The 16,404-nt window shown below is 36.9% G+C and overlaps 1 protein-coding gene across 2 annotated transcripts; it reads left to right on the plus strand.

Annotated features, from left to right (window-relative positions):
- The first annotated feature begins 354 nt into the window (after positions 1–354).
- On the plus strand, positions 355–15,477 carry parvb (parvin, beta). 2 transcript variants are annotated; one of them, XM_079258864.1, is made up of 13 exons: positions 355–915; positions 7,287–7,376; positions 7,822–7,892; positions 7,973–8,075; positions 10,745–10,885; positions 11,407–11,522; positions 11,951–12,009; positions 12,156–12,175; positions 12,641–12,702; positions 12,810–12,878; positions 13,132–13,233; positions 13,329–13,401; positions 14,553–15,477. In XM_079258864.1, the coding sequence occupies exons 1-13, from the start codon at positions 801–803 to the stop codon at positions 14,627–14,629; spliced, it is 1,098 nt and encodes a 365-aa protein (XP_079114990.1). In that variant the 5' UTR covers positions 355–800; the 3' UTR covers positions 14,630–15,477. The 2 variants fall into 2 exon arrangements, with proteins under 2 accessions (XP_079114990.1, XP_079114991.1); XM_079258865.1 differs by lacking the exon at positions 355–915 and adding an exon at positions 5,532–5,695.
- The last annotated feature ends 927 nt before the right edge of the window (positions 15,478–16,404 follow it).

Here is a 16,404-nt window from a genome sequence, read left to right on the forward strand (position 1 = left end):
AATACTAAATATTTCTATAACCAAACTTTTTGTTGCCATGCTTATAAGAGATTGAGTTTAAAACACATCTTTGAGGCAAATGTAAGTGAAGGATTAACAACATCATCACAAATGAATGGCAGTGTTTATTTCCATGTACATATGGAAAACAAAGACTGAAAGAGACAAAACAATCTCAAACTATGCAGACAAGTTGTTTAAATGTCTCTAATAGAATATGTTGCAAATATTAACTTTTTGCATGTCTTTTTGGTCATTTTCTACCACTATAATTAGCTATATCTGGTGACTCAGTATGTCCACTTGAGAGTTCATAGAAGTTATGTTTCCTACTTCAGTGTTTACAAATGTTTTCTATCTGCGTGACATTTTGTTTCGCTTTGGTTGTGTTGCCTTCAGTTGCTGTCTTGTTTTTTGTCTCCTACAAATGCTTATAATAATCTTTTGATTCTTCATGGTGGCTAATCGTGTTTTGAGGGGTCTTTTTTTGTTGCTTTGGTGAAATTGGACTTTTTGTAGCAGTTTTTGGTGCAGTCATTAGCCTGCAACATTGTGTTCATCGTATTGCCTCTGGGTGGCGCTGTGGCCCACCGGCAGCACATGAAGCCTTCACTCACACGTGAATCATTCATGTGGTGTAGATGAGCAAACACTGCTACCTCTTGAAACCTTCGGTGCGCCTGTGTGTGGTTTTTTATTTTTATTTTTTTTTTACTGTGATTGGACGGTCGTCCCGTCCCTGAATGCAGCACAGGGAGGAGTGAGCTGATGAACAGACAGCGAGCAGCGACCTTTCAAACATGTCTTTCACCCCGAGCGCATCTGCGACCCTTCAATCCGGAAAAATGAAAAAGGACGAGTCGTTTCTCGGAAAATTAGGGGGAACTCTGGTACGGAAGAAAAAGTCTAAGGAAGGTGAGATATGTGGGAGAGGATGTCGTTTTTATTTTACTTGATGAAAGGCCTCTATTGTTACTTTGTCCTGTTGTGTTTCTGTCCATGGTGCTGCAATCACAAGATGCGTTGTTATGTTCTTTCCTCGGGACATAAAAAGGATCTTATTAATCGGCGGTACATATGGTTTATGACTTTTTATTTAGTAGTCAGCTATAAAAACTTGGATTTTCCTCCCCTATTGTTTTGAGATGGGCCATATTATTAAATGACCTAACACTAGGATCATAAATGAATGAAGAGAAAGTTTATTATGGTTTTCATACATTTAAAACTCTTTCTGATGAGAATGAAATACTCTGTTTTCCAATGAAGGGCGGACAAAGACTTCACAGCAGCCCTCCTGGCATTAGACATGAGCTAAGTTAATATAAATAGATCATACACTCAGTGAACTGTGGTAGGAATGCGAGTTTATAAAGATAAAGGTGTAAGAAGATTACTGTGCTTACTTTGTTTTGGACACCAACCCCACTCTTTAACGTTTTGTTTCTTAGAATGAACTATTTTCTGCCCCCCCACAGGTCAGTCACACTGTCTGGTGAAAGGGACAGCTGCAAGGTTTGGCACCTCAGAGTATGTGTGTGTTGTGTGTTTCCTCCCATAGCCATGTGTTTGTAATTTCCATTAGAGGAGGGCCACCGGTTGGAGGTCAGACATTTTTAATGTTAAGGAGTCTCCTGAAATTTGATCTCCCTCTCTCTTCCAAATGTTGATGTTTACCACACGTTTAAAAGGAATTTGAACAGTTTTAAAGCTCTTAAACCAACGAGACAACCATTAAAAGATGCTTGTGGTGCAACCAAACAAAGTTTAGACCTATATGATACTTTCCCAGCAGAGTTGAACCAGGTGACATTTAAGCTTTTCTTTGGGAAATGGAAGAGGATGGGGTTAATCAGATGATAACTCAGAGGTGGAGTTCTGTTTCTCAATTGTATTATGATTGCTTCCATGTTTAGATTTTAATTTTGTTTTGCTTCTGTAGTGATTTGGATTTTACTGCTGATCAGTCTTACAGGTAGCAGGCTTTACAAAGTTTACTTTCCTTCTTCATAAAGTTGATAAGAAGACCTGTTGTAGATTTGAGAGTGTGCAAAATCTGTGCTTTGATGAGTCTTGTCAATCCATGAAAAATGGGATTTTTGTTTTGTTTATAGACCTCTCACTCCTCAACAAAGCCCGCAGCTTCACTTTGGAACATGTCAGGCCTCAACAGGATGACTTTAACAGTGCAGACAGACTGTGGTGAGTCACAGTCAGGGGCTCCTGCAGATTGTGAGAGCGCAGTGCCCCTGTGTGGTCAAACTTCAGTTATGCTCAGGTCAGGTCTGCCCCCCCTGCCCTGCATGTTTTAGACACGTTCCTCCTCCAAAACCGGATTATTGAACTTCCTAATCAAGTTTTTGCAGCCTGTTAACAAGCCTTTTATTTCATCCAGGTATGTCCTGCAACATGCAGCGGGTCCTGAGGACCGGAATTGAGAAACACTGGTTTAGTAGGAGGGGATCCTAGAAATCAGTGTCACAAATGGACAGTAGTTCATGCTGACTGTGAAAGTTTGCTTTGTGGTCTGTTACTTTTGGGTGTGGCACCTTATACTCTTTTAAGGAAACGCCTAGCTAGATGAGTTACCCCGGGAAAAGTTGCTTCACTTTTGCTGAGTAATCACAATTAATGATAGACTTGTGGCTTAGCATTTAAGCCTGTCTTCCCCTTATTGAATCAAAATGGGATGGAACATTTTACTATTTGATGAGCCACTTGCACCATCCAGACTCCTACAGTTGAATAGTTGGGTTCATTGAGTACAGTGAATGACTCCTATGTAAACCCTGATAAACTAAAAGGAAGTCTGCATTTCTCTGACAAGGCTGCAGTGTCTTTGTCAGCAGAGTAGCAATGATGGTTTGTTGGAAAAGGAATAAGAGGATGAGTGGATTGCCACATCCTGATCATTTTAACAGGGTGGCAACACTGACAAAACAAGATATAGCTGAAATACAGACTGCTGTTGGATGGAAAAGTAAGTCATCTGTTTTTCCAGCCAAGGTGTCAAACTGCATCGCTATTTTGTACTCATTTTATTTATTTCACCAATATGCAGCAGGTTTCAGTTTCTTGTGCATATTTTTAAAAGGTTTCCTTTACTTTATTAACATTGCTTGAGACAAATATTCAGAGGAGCTCAAGCAAAATTACACTGTTGTTTTGCATCTGTTGCTCCTTATAGTGATCATTTTAATATTGCAAAGCATCTTAATGGAAATATAAACTGTTTATTTATGAGCTACAGCATAAATAGACTGGTAAGGTAGCCAATTTTAGATTATTAGTACAATTGTGACATTATGTCCAACATGTCATTTATTATAGTTTACTGGAAGGTGAAAAAAAATTTTTTTTTTAACAGTATATCTCATTCAGTATCTTTTTTAATATATTTATAGTTTTGGCATAATTTTTTTCTTGTTAACACATTGTGCTATATTTGCTGTAGGTCAATTAATCTTTGACTTACTATTAAAATATGCAAACAACGACAAAACTAAGCAGACTATGCAAGAGAAAGGGAGTAATGCAGATTAAACTCTTTATTAACTTATTGTCCCTGTGAGTGTATTACAGTAAAGAAAACAACAAGAATAACTAAATATGAAGTAAAATTACTTTTTTTTGGGATGGAGTGGAAAAGTTTAAAGGGATGCTATTATGGTATTTTGAGTTTTCTGAGCGCTCTACAGTGTTGAATCCTCATCAGACATGTGAACGACACAGTTTTTTTATCACCTAAACGCAAGTTTGAGTTTGAGTTCCAGCACGCTCTCCGTTCGGTTTCCATGGCAATGAAAATCGCGTCGTTTTAAAGAGAGTTTTTTCTACTTCGAAATCCTTGTGACGTCCCGGGGGATAAGGTTCGGTGATTGGTTACCTTCTACTGGTTAACAGGGGCGTGTACAAATACATCAGGTGGGTGGAAAACGTCGGATAAAGTTATTTCCAACAATGGCTGGTGAGTTTACCAAAGAGAGACATCCTGCTGCATTCGTTGCTGTGGGTTGCTGTTTTCCACTTCGTTTTCAGGGTCTGATTCAGGTTCCAACATGTAGGGCTGTATGCTGTGTGTTAACATTGTATTTATTTTTTTTTAATTGAGTTCATATTAGCCTAATCCTTCTGTTTATGAGATGTTACAATGACGGCAAAAGCAGTTGCAGTGCGCGCTCCCGATGTAGTGCAGTGGTGGGAGGCGGGGCTTAATGCAGAAGAGTCTCAATCCACTCGTTTTGCCCACAGGCTGATCTGACAGCCTATGGGTCGGTCTGAAGTAAATAAAGCGATTTGTGACAATAACTCGATCAATCCCAGCCCTTCTGGTCTCAGAAATAAAAATAAATTATCCTGAAATGCACATAATAGTTCCACTTTAAAATGTACTTAGTGGTTACAAAGTTGAACAGCTAATTTCTTTTTCGAGTATATATGTTGGAATATTGGATTCCTGGCAGATTGTTTGGTTTTGTCCAGTTTGAAAAACCCTTTGGCTTTGGGCTTACCGATATCACAAATTGCACAACAAAAAGATTTCTAACAGAAGAGAAAAATGAAAGAATCAGTTACAGAAATAGGGTTAAGTGCATAATATTAAATAACCATGGGTTGTTTTAACTTCAGACGTCATGGTAAATGCTGAGGACCCCCTGTGGATTACAAACACTGTCAACCCCTGATGACTGCTGTTACTTAGTGATGCTGGCATCGGTGTAAATAACCACGGCTATATTTAAGTTCCAGTCAGTCTTCTCCATACTGCCGCATTATTTATATCCTTCCTCTGTGCCTCAGTTAACCAACGCCCCAACTAGAGGAGGTCGATTTCAATCTGCTTAATGCTGTGTTTTATGACGCTGATTAACTTTACTTAGAATAACTCTGAAGTTAATGAAATCTCACACTATACCCCTACTGTTTTGGCTAAATTGTGTCTCTTAATTTTACTGTTTGCAATTCAACAGTGGAGCCTCTTTTATGACTTTGCGCAATGAGACTGCCAGAAGATAAATTGTTCTTGACTGCAAACTTCGTCGGTATTAAGTTACTGTAATTTGGTTAAGAAGAACATAGACTTGCTTTATTGATTATCTGCTGCAAACAACATATTAAAGGCCCCATTCATCTGCTCACGGAGAGGGTCGACATATTCCCTGAAACTGAGCCACTCTGTCATGTATTGCTATTAAACAAGCAGCAAACATTTAAAGTCAGGCATAATTGTTGTGATTATATAATAAAATATGCCATGCTGAATGCATTATACAACCTGCAAGTGAATATTAATATTATCACAATACCTGCATTCAGTCACTGACATCAGCTCCGTGTCCACTTCCAAGAAGGAACTGCTGTATTGGGACGCTTTGACACCTTTACATCCAGTATGACTCCTCCTTTCTATCTCCTCCACACACACACGAACACACACACCTCCCTCAGCTTCTCTGGTAACTGGACCGCAGAGGTGGGGTGGAGGGTTGTGACAGAAATAAACACGTGATGACGCCCCTGCTATACTGCTTAGCTGCACTGACTGCAATTCCCTCACTCACACACACACACTTACACTAAATATATGTAGACTCCTACATTTTCTTCCATCGCTTGCTGCTGTCAGGGATAATCCAGTGTTTTATTGGTCACAACATGGCGGGGCTGCTGTGTGGGACTAAGAAGAAGAAACAAGGTAATATGACTTTAATGTTGAGCTGTGAGGAACTTGGAAAGGGAAATTGAGAAGTGGGACCTGTTACCTTCATGTGTTAAAATCCAGCAATACATTTTGTTAGTTGTTAAGAGAAGTTAGTGAGACACTTTTATTTGTTTCCAAATAACATTTGTCATGATTCTGCTGTAGTAAATGAGTTATGTTTAATAATATGACTGCTCAGGCGCCAACACTGTGTCCAGCAGTCCAAAGTAGCAATAATGCAGTAAGATGGTCACACAGGCAGGAAGCAGGACAATTATGGTGAAAGGCAGTAAGTCTGTTCTGTAATTACAAAGCTAACTGCTGATCTGTAGTGAGATTCGGGGCTAAATCAGATAGTATATCTGTTTAGGGCCCTCGTTCTGGCTTTGAAGATGCATTTTTGTTGTGGTTTCACCATAAACATATTCCTCTAGACTTGCTTTCATTTATGTACAACTGAATGGTCTTTCTTTCTGTGCTTTCAGCATGCAAACCTTCTCCTTGCCTGTCCTTGAAAATGTTATAGTCAACCAAGTCAATGAAATGACAGATTTGAGAGTATTGATTGGGGTTCAGCCTGTTGCAAGTTGTACGAACTGAAATGCAGGAGAAGATAAAAGCTTTTTGGCCATTAGGGGTAAAAAGCCTCCAAATCCCAGGAGTGCTACTTCAATCAGCATTGAAAAGCATGTCAGCTGAAATGTATTCATTTTGAAACTCCACTGAAAGTGTTTGCCTTAGAGTTTTTTTATTTTTTTATTTTATTTTTAAAGTTTCATGTCCTTTAACATCCAATTTAAAGATCTAACAGCAGCTAAATTCCGACACTAACCACACAGTACCGGTTGCGTTAGGACACATTTTTCAATCAAATCCAATGAGAAAGTGTGTCCAGACATTTGACTGCTACTGTTTTAACTGCATTTGCTTTCCCAAAAAGTGAGTGAAATATTTGGCTGTTGGTGGATACAGCTGCTCAATGCTATCTGTAATAGAAAGGAAGTGAGCAAGAAAAAGTGGGGAAGTGGCAAACGTGTGACACATCTGGCAGCAGCTCAAGTTAAAAATCAAAATAAACACTAGATAACAGTGTCCAGTGTTGCACTTTTCTGGACTTTGTAAAGAAGTGGTAAAGAACACATTGATGGAACGGCACTAAAACCATGAATTTAAATTCTCTTTATCATACTGGTGTTGAATCTCTGTTTCATACTATCAAAATAAGAACAAGTGCTTAAAAATTGTTGCTGAAGTGGAGGAACTGAGTAAAACGTTAAATGCCAGCAACATGCAAATGAGATTCAGAGATCATTAAATGCCACTTTGTCCCCTTGGTACAGACATAAAACAGAAGAGGATGGTGGTAAAATCCCTTAAGGTGTGTGAGACATCACAGAAGTTTTATGGTACTTGCCCACTAATGCATACCAGTGATGCAGACATGCATTTCCTTTCTTTTCGCTTTATTTTCTCAATTCCAAAGCTCTCACCTGCTTCTCTTTAAATTTATAATGGGATTTGTTCATTTTTCTTTGATATGCAGACAAAAGATAACGTTTTTGATGTACTGTCGCTCTCTCATTAGTGAGTGATCTACACGAAGAGGGGAAAAATGCCATCAATGCACCTCTGCTGCCATCAGGGACAGACATCCATCCAGAGGATACGCTGCTGGGTAGGTGCACATTACGCATCAATACATATAAAGAACACTTGATTCGAAGCCAGAAGACATCACTTTCTCAGTATTTGGCCTAAATAATAACAGCAAGTGTTAAATTCTCATTGGATGTTGCAGCTGATGGTGACTACAGCACCTTTAATTTCTGGAAACATCATATGAGCGATTAGTCATGTCACAAAGGATATGAAAATGAATGTGTAAACTCATATTGACTGATGGGAACTTTGACAGTGTAGCAGCAGGAAATGAAAGTGGGTGGGGGGGAGACGCCTTTGTCTTCAGTAACCATGTGAATCATTTCTTTCTTTAAAAAAGATCTGCTTAGATCTTGTGAATACACTGATAATTTGGGGAATTCATATCAAAACATGAAAAATAAATGGTGAAAGTACAAATCTCCTCTCATGAATGTTGTCTTTTCATTATTTTTCCACAGAAGAAAATGCTGAAAGGATCATGCTGAATCCAACATCACGGGAAAATCCTAAATTTAAAGATCTCTTGAAGGTAGTCCGGCACATGTTTTCTTCAGAATATTTCTTCAGAGCTGTTGAAAATACAAGACTTGATTATGGGTTTATTTGTAGGTTCTGATTGACTGGATCAACAGCGAGTTGGAGGAGGAGAGGATCATTGTTAAAGACTTAGAGGAGGACTGTTATGATGGACAAGTACTCCAAAAGTTATTTGGTGAGGACTACTCACATTTTTGAAGATGTAGCTTGTAATGTTCCACATTGCAGTTTGACAAGTGACAGGATTTTTGTTATCCTAATTGGCCATTTAAAATAACTTATTCTCTGGCATACAAGTCATTAAAGATCAACATTGTGCAACTAGAACTACAAGCTGCACTATCTAATCAGAAAAAAATATGCCAACTCACTGGCATCAGGGCAGAATTGGATCACTTGCAATCACGTTGCTCCTTTACATATATAGGTATTTGTTTTTAAATGTTTAATTGTTCACTTGTAAAGATTTAATTAAGATGTTAAACAGTAATAATGTTTGTAACAGAGATGTATGACATAAGGGCAACAATACTGAATAGAACAAATGCTTTCCAACACACAAACCATTCAGAGCTGCTAAAGTGGGCTAAAATGGAACCTTTGGTAATAATTTAAGATCTATTATGGAGGTGCTAAGGGAGCAGTATCTTTGAAAAGAATTGGACCTCCAATCATATGTAGTATAAAGGGAATCAGTATATTCCGCATGAACATAATTCTAATGATGTGTCATCCATCCATTATTTGAATGTTTAATTTAGTGTACAAGGTATTCACAAGCTAGTGCCTGAACAAAATGTGCCTGAATGAAGAGAAAAAGTTAAAGGTGGAGTTTTTTAATTATAATCTAAGGTCAAATAAAAATATTAAAAACAGCTTTTATTGATATCTTATCACTAAGATAACTGTTATTTGCCTAGAATGAGCCATTTAAATTTATTTGCTGTGGGTCCATATCAGGCAGCAACCTCTGGGGGTTCAAAGTAAAGCTTATGCGGAAGCGGTAAAAATAGCAGTTTCCCCCTCATCCGCTAACGGGTTGGCTCCAAAAGGGAGCAGATTTCCATAAAGTAGTAAAGTAAAATTCAGCTGAATTGGGGGCATGTCTTTTTGATTGACAGGTACCTGATATGCAATAGCAAAAAGGCAGAGTTTTGCACAACCATAGTTTTTAGCAAGCTAACACCGTAACTGAACTTTAGCCATCCCTACCTTCGTTAGCTGGTTAACTTCAGGTTATCTCAGTTAGCTTTTAGTTACATGCAGGTTGGAGTTTGATAGATGTTTATCACCCACCCTATGCTCACAGCCACCCTTTCAGCTCCAACTCTTTGCCCATTTTTGGATGGCAACTTTAGCTTTTCAGAAACCTATGGGTGACATCAAGGGGGATGTGTTCATCTTTTATATACAGTCTGTGGTCCATATACATGCAAGCTGCCTATGACACATTTTTTTTACTGTGGTATCTCTAAATTGAAAAATAACTGTGAAGTAAAAATCCTCTGAACTGCAGTAGCTGCTATTTTCAATAGGTGGTAGAGCTCTGGTGTGAGTAACGGTTTAAAAAGAGCATAGAGGAAAACAGAACACATGTACACAATTTTTTTAAGTACCTACCTGTAGAGCAGTCATTACTGCATCAGAAGTACTGGATCCACTCACAGATGAAAACGTGTTCATGTGTGGAAGAATTTTGACCACTAATGGCCATTATTCATTCACAACTGCACTTGACATTTGAAGTAATTTCTATATCCATCTTTACCACTAGATGTCTAACACAGTATACCTTCAAATGAACAGAAAAGTGTAGAAGGAAAAAAAAACTATGGCCATGGTTAGCTTATGTAAATAAGTGGGCTGCTTAGTAACTGCTTATTAAGTTCATGCCTTGCTGGAAATGTCGTTGTTGAGCAGACTGAGCAGAATAAAGAAAAAAGGCACTTATATCAATTATTGACTTTCAAGCTCATTAGAAGTGTACGGACACTGTACTGTATACTCTATTATAATTAGTACATATCATGAAATTGGGCACATGTTTCTAATTTTCCTGGCAATGAGTCTAAATGATGGTTCAAAAGTTTTTTACTTTGATATTTGTTCTGCCGTAAATGCTTTTGAGAACAATTTTTTTCCACATTTTATGACATATGTTTCAAAATGTGTCAAGAGTAGGAGTTAATAAGCGCATAAGAAAGCCCTTTTGTCAGGTTATGTGGGATTTGTTGCTTTCTCTTGATGCCTGTTTTTTAGCTTTCACACTCCTTCGTCGTTCTCACAAGTTATATAATCAGTCTTTTGTTGCATTCGTGCTGCTGCTTGGTACATTTTCTTTTTTTTTCTTTCAATAATATTTAAACCCACGCTCTTAAACTATGAGTCCCAAATTCTTTTGTTTAATTTACTTAATAAATCACAGTTTCCTTGTATAATTTTTTATTCTTGTCTATGTTCACAAGTTTCTTACAAGACTGATGTCTATAATTTTCCACACTAACACTGGCATGAACAAAAGTGTCGTTGGTTGGAGTTTTTCTGCATTTATTTACTTATTTCCATTTCTTTTTGAGGCAGTACTTATAACTTCATTGAGATTTATTTCTTCTTTTGAAGACGCTGTATGATTAATAATAATTTTCTTAAGAACCACACTTGTGACGCAAGCCTCCATTATCAGAGAAAAAGTATATTTACTTGTATCTGTGCAGTATTGTAAAATTTTGCAACACAGAATCATGAAATCCAGCTTTGAATAATTCTCCTCGTAATTGTCCATTATTTTGTAATGCTTTTGACCACACCTAATTTCATTACTTTTCTCTCTCATGTTGGTGACAGAGAAGTTGTCTGGCAGGAAGTTAAATGTGGCGGAAGTGACCCAGTCAGAGATTGGCCAGAAGCAGAAGCTTCAAACTGTTTTGGAAGCTGTCAATGATCTGCTGAGACCTCACGGCTGGACCATTGAATGGAGTGTGGACTGTGAGTTTTCCTCTGAGTTTAGTTATTCATTAACAAACCACCGTATTCCAGCAATGTTGTGGAGGACTCGTGGGAGGAGAAGAATTATCAGATGCAAAGAAAAGTTAGAAAGATGACTTTGCCAGAAGTTACAAAGTTATAAAACCTAGATGTTGAATCAAAATAAGATTTGATGCAATCTGCTGGGTTTTCTTAACTAGGCATTTGTTTTTAAGAACTGGCTTTTATGAAAACAAGTGCAAATTGGACAATTGTGGATTATATAATGGATTGGTTTAAATTAGATTAAAATAAATTGGGCTGTGTTTTTAAAGGGCCTTAAGAAGACATTGTCGTGACTTTACACCGTTCAAATAAAGCTGAATTGAATTAAAGTGGCTAACTGAATAACTTTCTTAATTTGTCCCAAATAGCAAGTATTAAATTCTCATGTTAGTTTTGTCTACCAAACAAAAATATTCTGAGCCAAACCGACCATCCGTGTGATGGAGCTGACAGCTCTGTTATTTTTGTCTTCACAGCAATCCATTCAAAAAACCTGGTTTCTATAGTTTACCTGCTGGTGGCTCTGGCAATGCACTTCATGGCGCCCATCAGACTTCCTGAGCACGTCTCTGTACAGGTGGTGGTAGTCAAGGTAAAGTGTTCTGCCAACTTGTGGAACGATGTTACACATTTTAAAGATATTTTCAAAAGCAAGTATTTGTATACCCATTTTTGTGATTAAAAATGCTGGTTCTTATGGTAGACAGTAATAAAAGGTGAATTACATGTCAACATTAGACAGACACAGTTGACTTTCATATATCAATTAAATACTGAGAACAGCCTTTAAAATGATGATCAAATCAATAAATATCAATAAACACTCTGGAAATAAGGTTTTATGTGATACAAATACAGCATCAGCATGTATTTAAAAATATTTTTTTAAAAAGTACATCTGTCATCATCTGTTTTTTGTTAATGACCTAATTGCCTACGTGACTTTCATATAATCACATCAGCAATACTATGTTTTGCTATTATGTCACGGCTGAATTGTTGGTATTTTTGCCTCTGCAGAAACGGGAAGGAATCCTGCAGACTGCTGTAGTAACCAAGGAGCTGACAAGCACCACAGAGTAAGAGCTGCCACAGTTGTATATCTTTCAGCATTGTATTGTGAAATATGAAACATGTCAAATGTTGAAAATAATAACAGAAAGCCAAAGAATCTGGCAGGCATTACTTTAAAATGGCCTTTTTTCTATATTTTTGTTACTTTCAGAATGATGATGGGGAGATTTGGTAAGTCCAAGCTACCAATCTGTATTTTTGTGGTAAAATTACTGATATATCTTTGATGAAAAGGCTTCATTAAAGAAAAAAAAAAAGGTAGTGGACATAACTCACTAAATGTAGATGTATAATGCTGCACATCAAAACAGCCAGAACTGATATCCAGTTTCTGTCGTGAGATGCCACAAAACAAAATATTGCTGTAATTTAATGCTGTGTCCCAGAAAAAACTGTAAAATGCATTTTTAAAGAATGCAGCCATGATGGTTTCAAGTCCAGGGATGTATATAATGAATGGGAAAATAAGTCAGAAACAGATTTTTAAGATCAGAAAGTTAAATAGTGCTAATCTAAAATACTATAAAAACTCCAATTCACAAGTCCATTTAGCAAGTCAGATGACTTGTCATAAAAAATCTTGACATGGGGAAAAAAACCAAACAAAAAAAAACAATATGATCTCTTCTCCACTAGAAAGGGATGCATTTGACACTTTGCTGGATCATGCACCTGACAAGCTCAATGTGGTGAAAACGGTAAAATAAGCCCACTTCTTTGTTCATTATTTTGAAATTTGATGTTTTAAAATGTCAGTTTTTAGTGTTTCATTATAACAACAATTCATGGCTGATCCTTTTACCAGTCACTCATCACTTTTGTGAACAAACACCTGAACAAGCTGAACCTGGAGGTTACTGAGCTGGAATCTCAGGTAAGAGATTCAAGTAACATCTGCCATATCACTGTATTACTGACACTGCACAGTCATGAAGTTATTATTTTCATTAAATGTATTTTTCTTCCTGTTTCTATCTGCAAAAGAGCCCAAAGTTTCTAATGGTCAAATCAAATAGTCTCTTGTGAGGTATTGCTGTAGTCATATTATCTGACAGCTACCTATGTGTAGTTTTTGGATATTTATTCTCTGTTTGTGAATGTCTGTGTGCATGTGTGTATGTGTCCAGTTTGCTGATGGCGTGTACTTGATTTTACTGATGGGACTGCTGGAAGACTACTTTGTCCCATTGTACAACTTCTTCCTTACCCCTGAGAGCTTTGAGCAGAAGGTGATTTCTTTTTTATAATAAAATATGTCAAACTAAACAATTTTGGGGAAAAACATCACTGCAGGGAAGGATCAAATGTTTTTATTCCCTCTCAGGTGCATAATGTTGCATTTGCCTTTGAGCTGATGCAGGATGGAGGCCTGAAGAAACCAAAAGCCCGACCAGAAGGTATTTCCTGTTTTATTTCATCATTACAAACTCAAGTAAGGCGTGACAATCTGACTAAATTTAACAGGACACCAGGTTAATTTGAAAAAAAGTCTTTAACATTTGTAGTAGCTGTACTAATAACCGTCCAGTAGGTGGAAACCTTGTCCTAAGTTCAAGCTGTAGCTGTACACAGCTAACAATGTTTCACTGTTTTTATCTTTATTTTTTTATTTGTTGTCATGATAGATGATACGTAAAGACCAAAATTAGGTTTGCTAGTGACACCAGTAGTGTCATGGATTAGTTGACTACACTTGAGTCTTTAAGTTGTGTCAAAATATTCAGTTAAATTTACTGTACTTAAATATTTTTCTTATATTTCTTATATGTTGTCTTGAAAAAGCAGTGTTGCCTTCTCCAAATTTTATATCCCTTATGTTACTTTTTTTTTTAAATTTTTTCTCAATGATTCAGATTTAATACCTTTTGAAATTTTATATGTATGTTCAGCAACAAACAAAAACAAGTACAGCCTGCAGCAAATTATTAACATAATGTAAAATGGTTTCTCTGTCGCATTAACCCAAACACTCAATTTTATTTTTTTTTTCAAAATAATTATTTTCAAATTTATAAGAAAATAAATCATAGCTCCTCTGACTAACATAGGTGTGTTTAGGTGTGCATAGTTTCATAAGTTACCTGTAAAAAAATGCTGAAATGATTTTTGCAGCTATTGTCTGGCTTCACTTAACTTTAAGCTAATCGTGATACATTTCACATTGCAGACAATATTTTATGTAGAGCACAATGGTAAGACAGAGACACATACTTTGCACCTCTCAGTAAGAAGTAACATATCATATAATGATTATTTGGTAATATTACAATTTTTTTTTTTTTTACTTTTCCAAAATGACAAATAACTGGCTTAAAGAGAAACTGTACTAAAGCATTTGCCTATAAGACCTTTTTAGATGATAAAATATGACTTTATGGAAGAACAACCTTCATATTTTGTGCTTCCTTGCTCTATTGAGCCAATTTTTCTGCCAGTTATATGTTTTTGTGCACATCAAAGGCCTGCATTTTCACCGAAAAGCAGCTCAGTTCAATACTAGTAGACTTGGCAGACTAATAGTTTCTGCTTTCCTTTTCTTGCTTTTCAGATGTAGTCAACCTGAACCTCAAGTCAACCCTCAGAGTTCTCTACAATCTGTTCAGCAACTACAAAAACTCTGACTGAACTTTACTTTTCTCAGTTTTACCTCCTAGTACTACTCTAAACATGTCCTGTGCCTGTGCCGACATTATTGCAGCCTGGACACTGGAGGAGACCGCCGGGGACTGAAAAACATCATTATGTGCGCCTTTAAAAGATCTGGCAGTGGAGGGTGGCGGTGTCTGCTTGGAATGTAGCTCTGAATGCTCATGTTTAAACGTCATGTCGCTAAATGTCAGTATTTATTTATTCCATCCTTGAAAGTTATCCGCAATGCAGTGAGTACTGTGACCTTTAGCTCTACATTTAAATACAGCCATATGGGGAAATGGTAAAGTTGGAAAGTGTTTGTATACTCAAATGAGCTAATTACCTGCTACTGCAGAATATTTTGGAAAGTTGGCTATGCTGTTACATTTGTAAACTGTCTCAGTATGCTTACTTTGAAAAACTGAGGAAAACTTGCATACTTTCTGGAAAAGTATCTTTAAAAACATTTAATTCAGGCAGAATGTAATGATCTTCAGATAATTTGAATGACATATTTGAATGAAAAAAGTATAAAGACAACACATCTATTGTACTTTTTTTTTTTTATTATTATAAATGAGAATTTAGAAAAGTTTTAAGTGAAAACCTCAAAATTAATTTGTTTAACTGACCACAAATTTCTCCATTCTTGTTTTTACTCTGAGGAGTAATAATGGAGAAAGGTTTGCCATATAAGTCATTGAAGTATTTAGAAAATCCCAAATTTTTAACCCCTCAAGCATTTTTAAATCACTAACAGACATAACATGTATGAATCCCTGCATTGTCTCAGGGAATGCTTCTGAAAACCATTGTCAAGTAATAAACAAGTGTTCACAAACATCGAAAAATGCTGCCTTCTTTTCTGGACACAAGTTTAAAATAGATCAAAATCAAGATTTTGCACTTGAATACTGGTACATGGATCCTGGGCGCCAGAGGTAGGCAACTATGGCCCTGGAGGACCGGAGCTGCCCACCCTGAGCTGTAGGCTAAGGAGAAGATGGGCCATTTGGCACCAGTGGGGATGCTTAGCACACATGGTGTGGGTAATCCTCAGCTTCCAAACACCAATGGTGATATAAGTGTTGTGCAAACATGCTTCTATTCAGAAAACTTAGCTTTGTGGAAAAGTCTGTATTTCTAAAAGACAGTGCCAAGTGTTATATTGAACAAAACACTGTGCCATCTTTCTAAAGTTTTAAGTGGCCTACATGAAGTCCAAATATGTCAAAACGTATAAAACAATCATAAAGAAGCTGCCAAATGATGAGCAGGGAAAAGCAAGAATAGAAAAACTGCTTTTCATAAAAATAACAGCAGTAACATCTCCTCAACTCAGAAAACATGTTGGTAAAAGAAAGATGATGCAACACAGTGGAAAACATTCCTGTGTCCTAGCATTTGTAAAAGTCTTCCTGACAAAGGCAAAATATAGACTATGTTCTCTAAACCATAATACATTTCCGTAGGTTCAACATTTTAATGTTGTCTTTGTTTTTTTTTTGTTTGTCTTTCTTTTCATTTCAGGTCCTATTCAATTTCACAATCAATATTTCTGTTTTCATGCAACACAAACAACCAAATCAATAACAGAACACCTTATAAAATAATCTTGCCTCAACATTTTAAACTAAGTCAACTACCTGCTAGCAAGTTGTTAACAGATAACAACGCTGGTGTTCCTCTTGTTTGCCTTCGCTGTGCACAAAGACAGAAAAAGAAGAAAACTACAATCTACAACTCACAGAAGATGCCGACCAATGCCA

This window comes from Telmatherina bonti, assembly GCF_933228915.1.
Source record: "Telmatherina bonti genome assembly, chromosome: 2".
Classification (NCBI taxonomy): Eukaryota; Metazoa; Chordata; class Actinopteri; order Atheriniformes; family Telmatherinidae; genus Telmatherina; species Telmatherina bonti.

What these genes read in the sequence shown, in the direction of transcription:
- parvb (XM_079258864.1), top strand. Translation starts at nt 801, where the DNA reads ATGTCTTTCACCCCGAGCGCATCTGCGACCCTTCAATCCGGAAAAATG. An exon ending in AATGATGATGGGGAGATTTG is followed by an intron (nt 12,176 to 12,640) that starts GTAAGTCCAAGC and finishes CTTCTCCACTAG; the next exon opens with AAAGGGATGCATTTGACACT. An exon ending in AGCTCAATGTGGTGAAAACG is followed by an intron (nt 12,703 to 12,809) that starts GTAAAATAAGCC and finishes TCCTTTTACCAG; the next exon opens with TCACTCATCACTTTTGTGAA.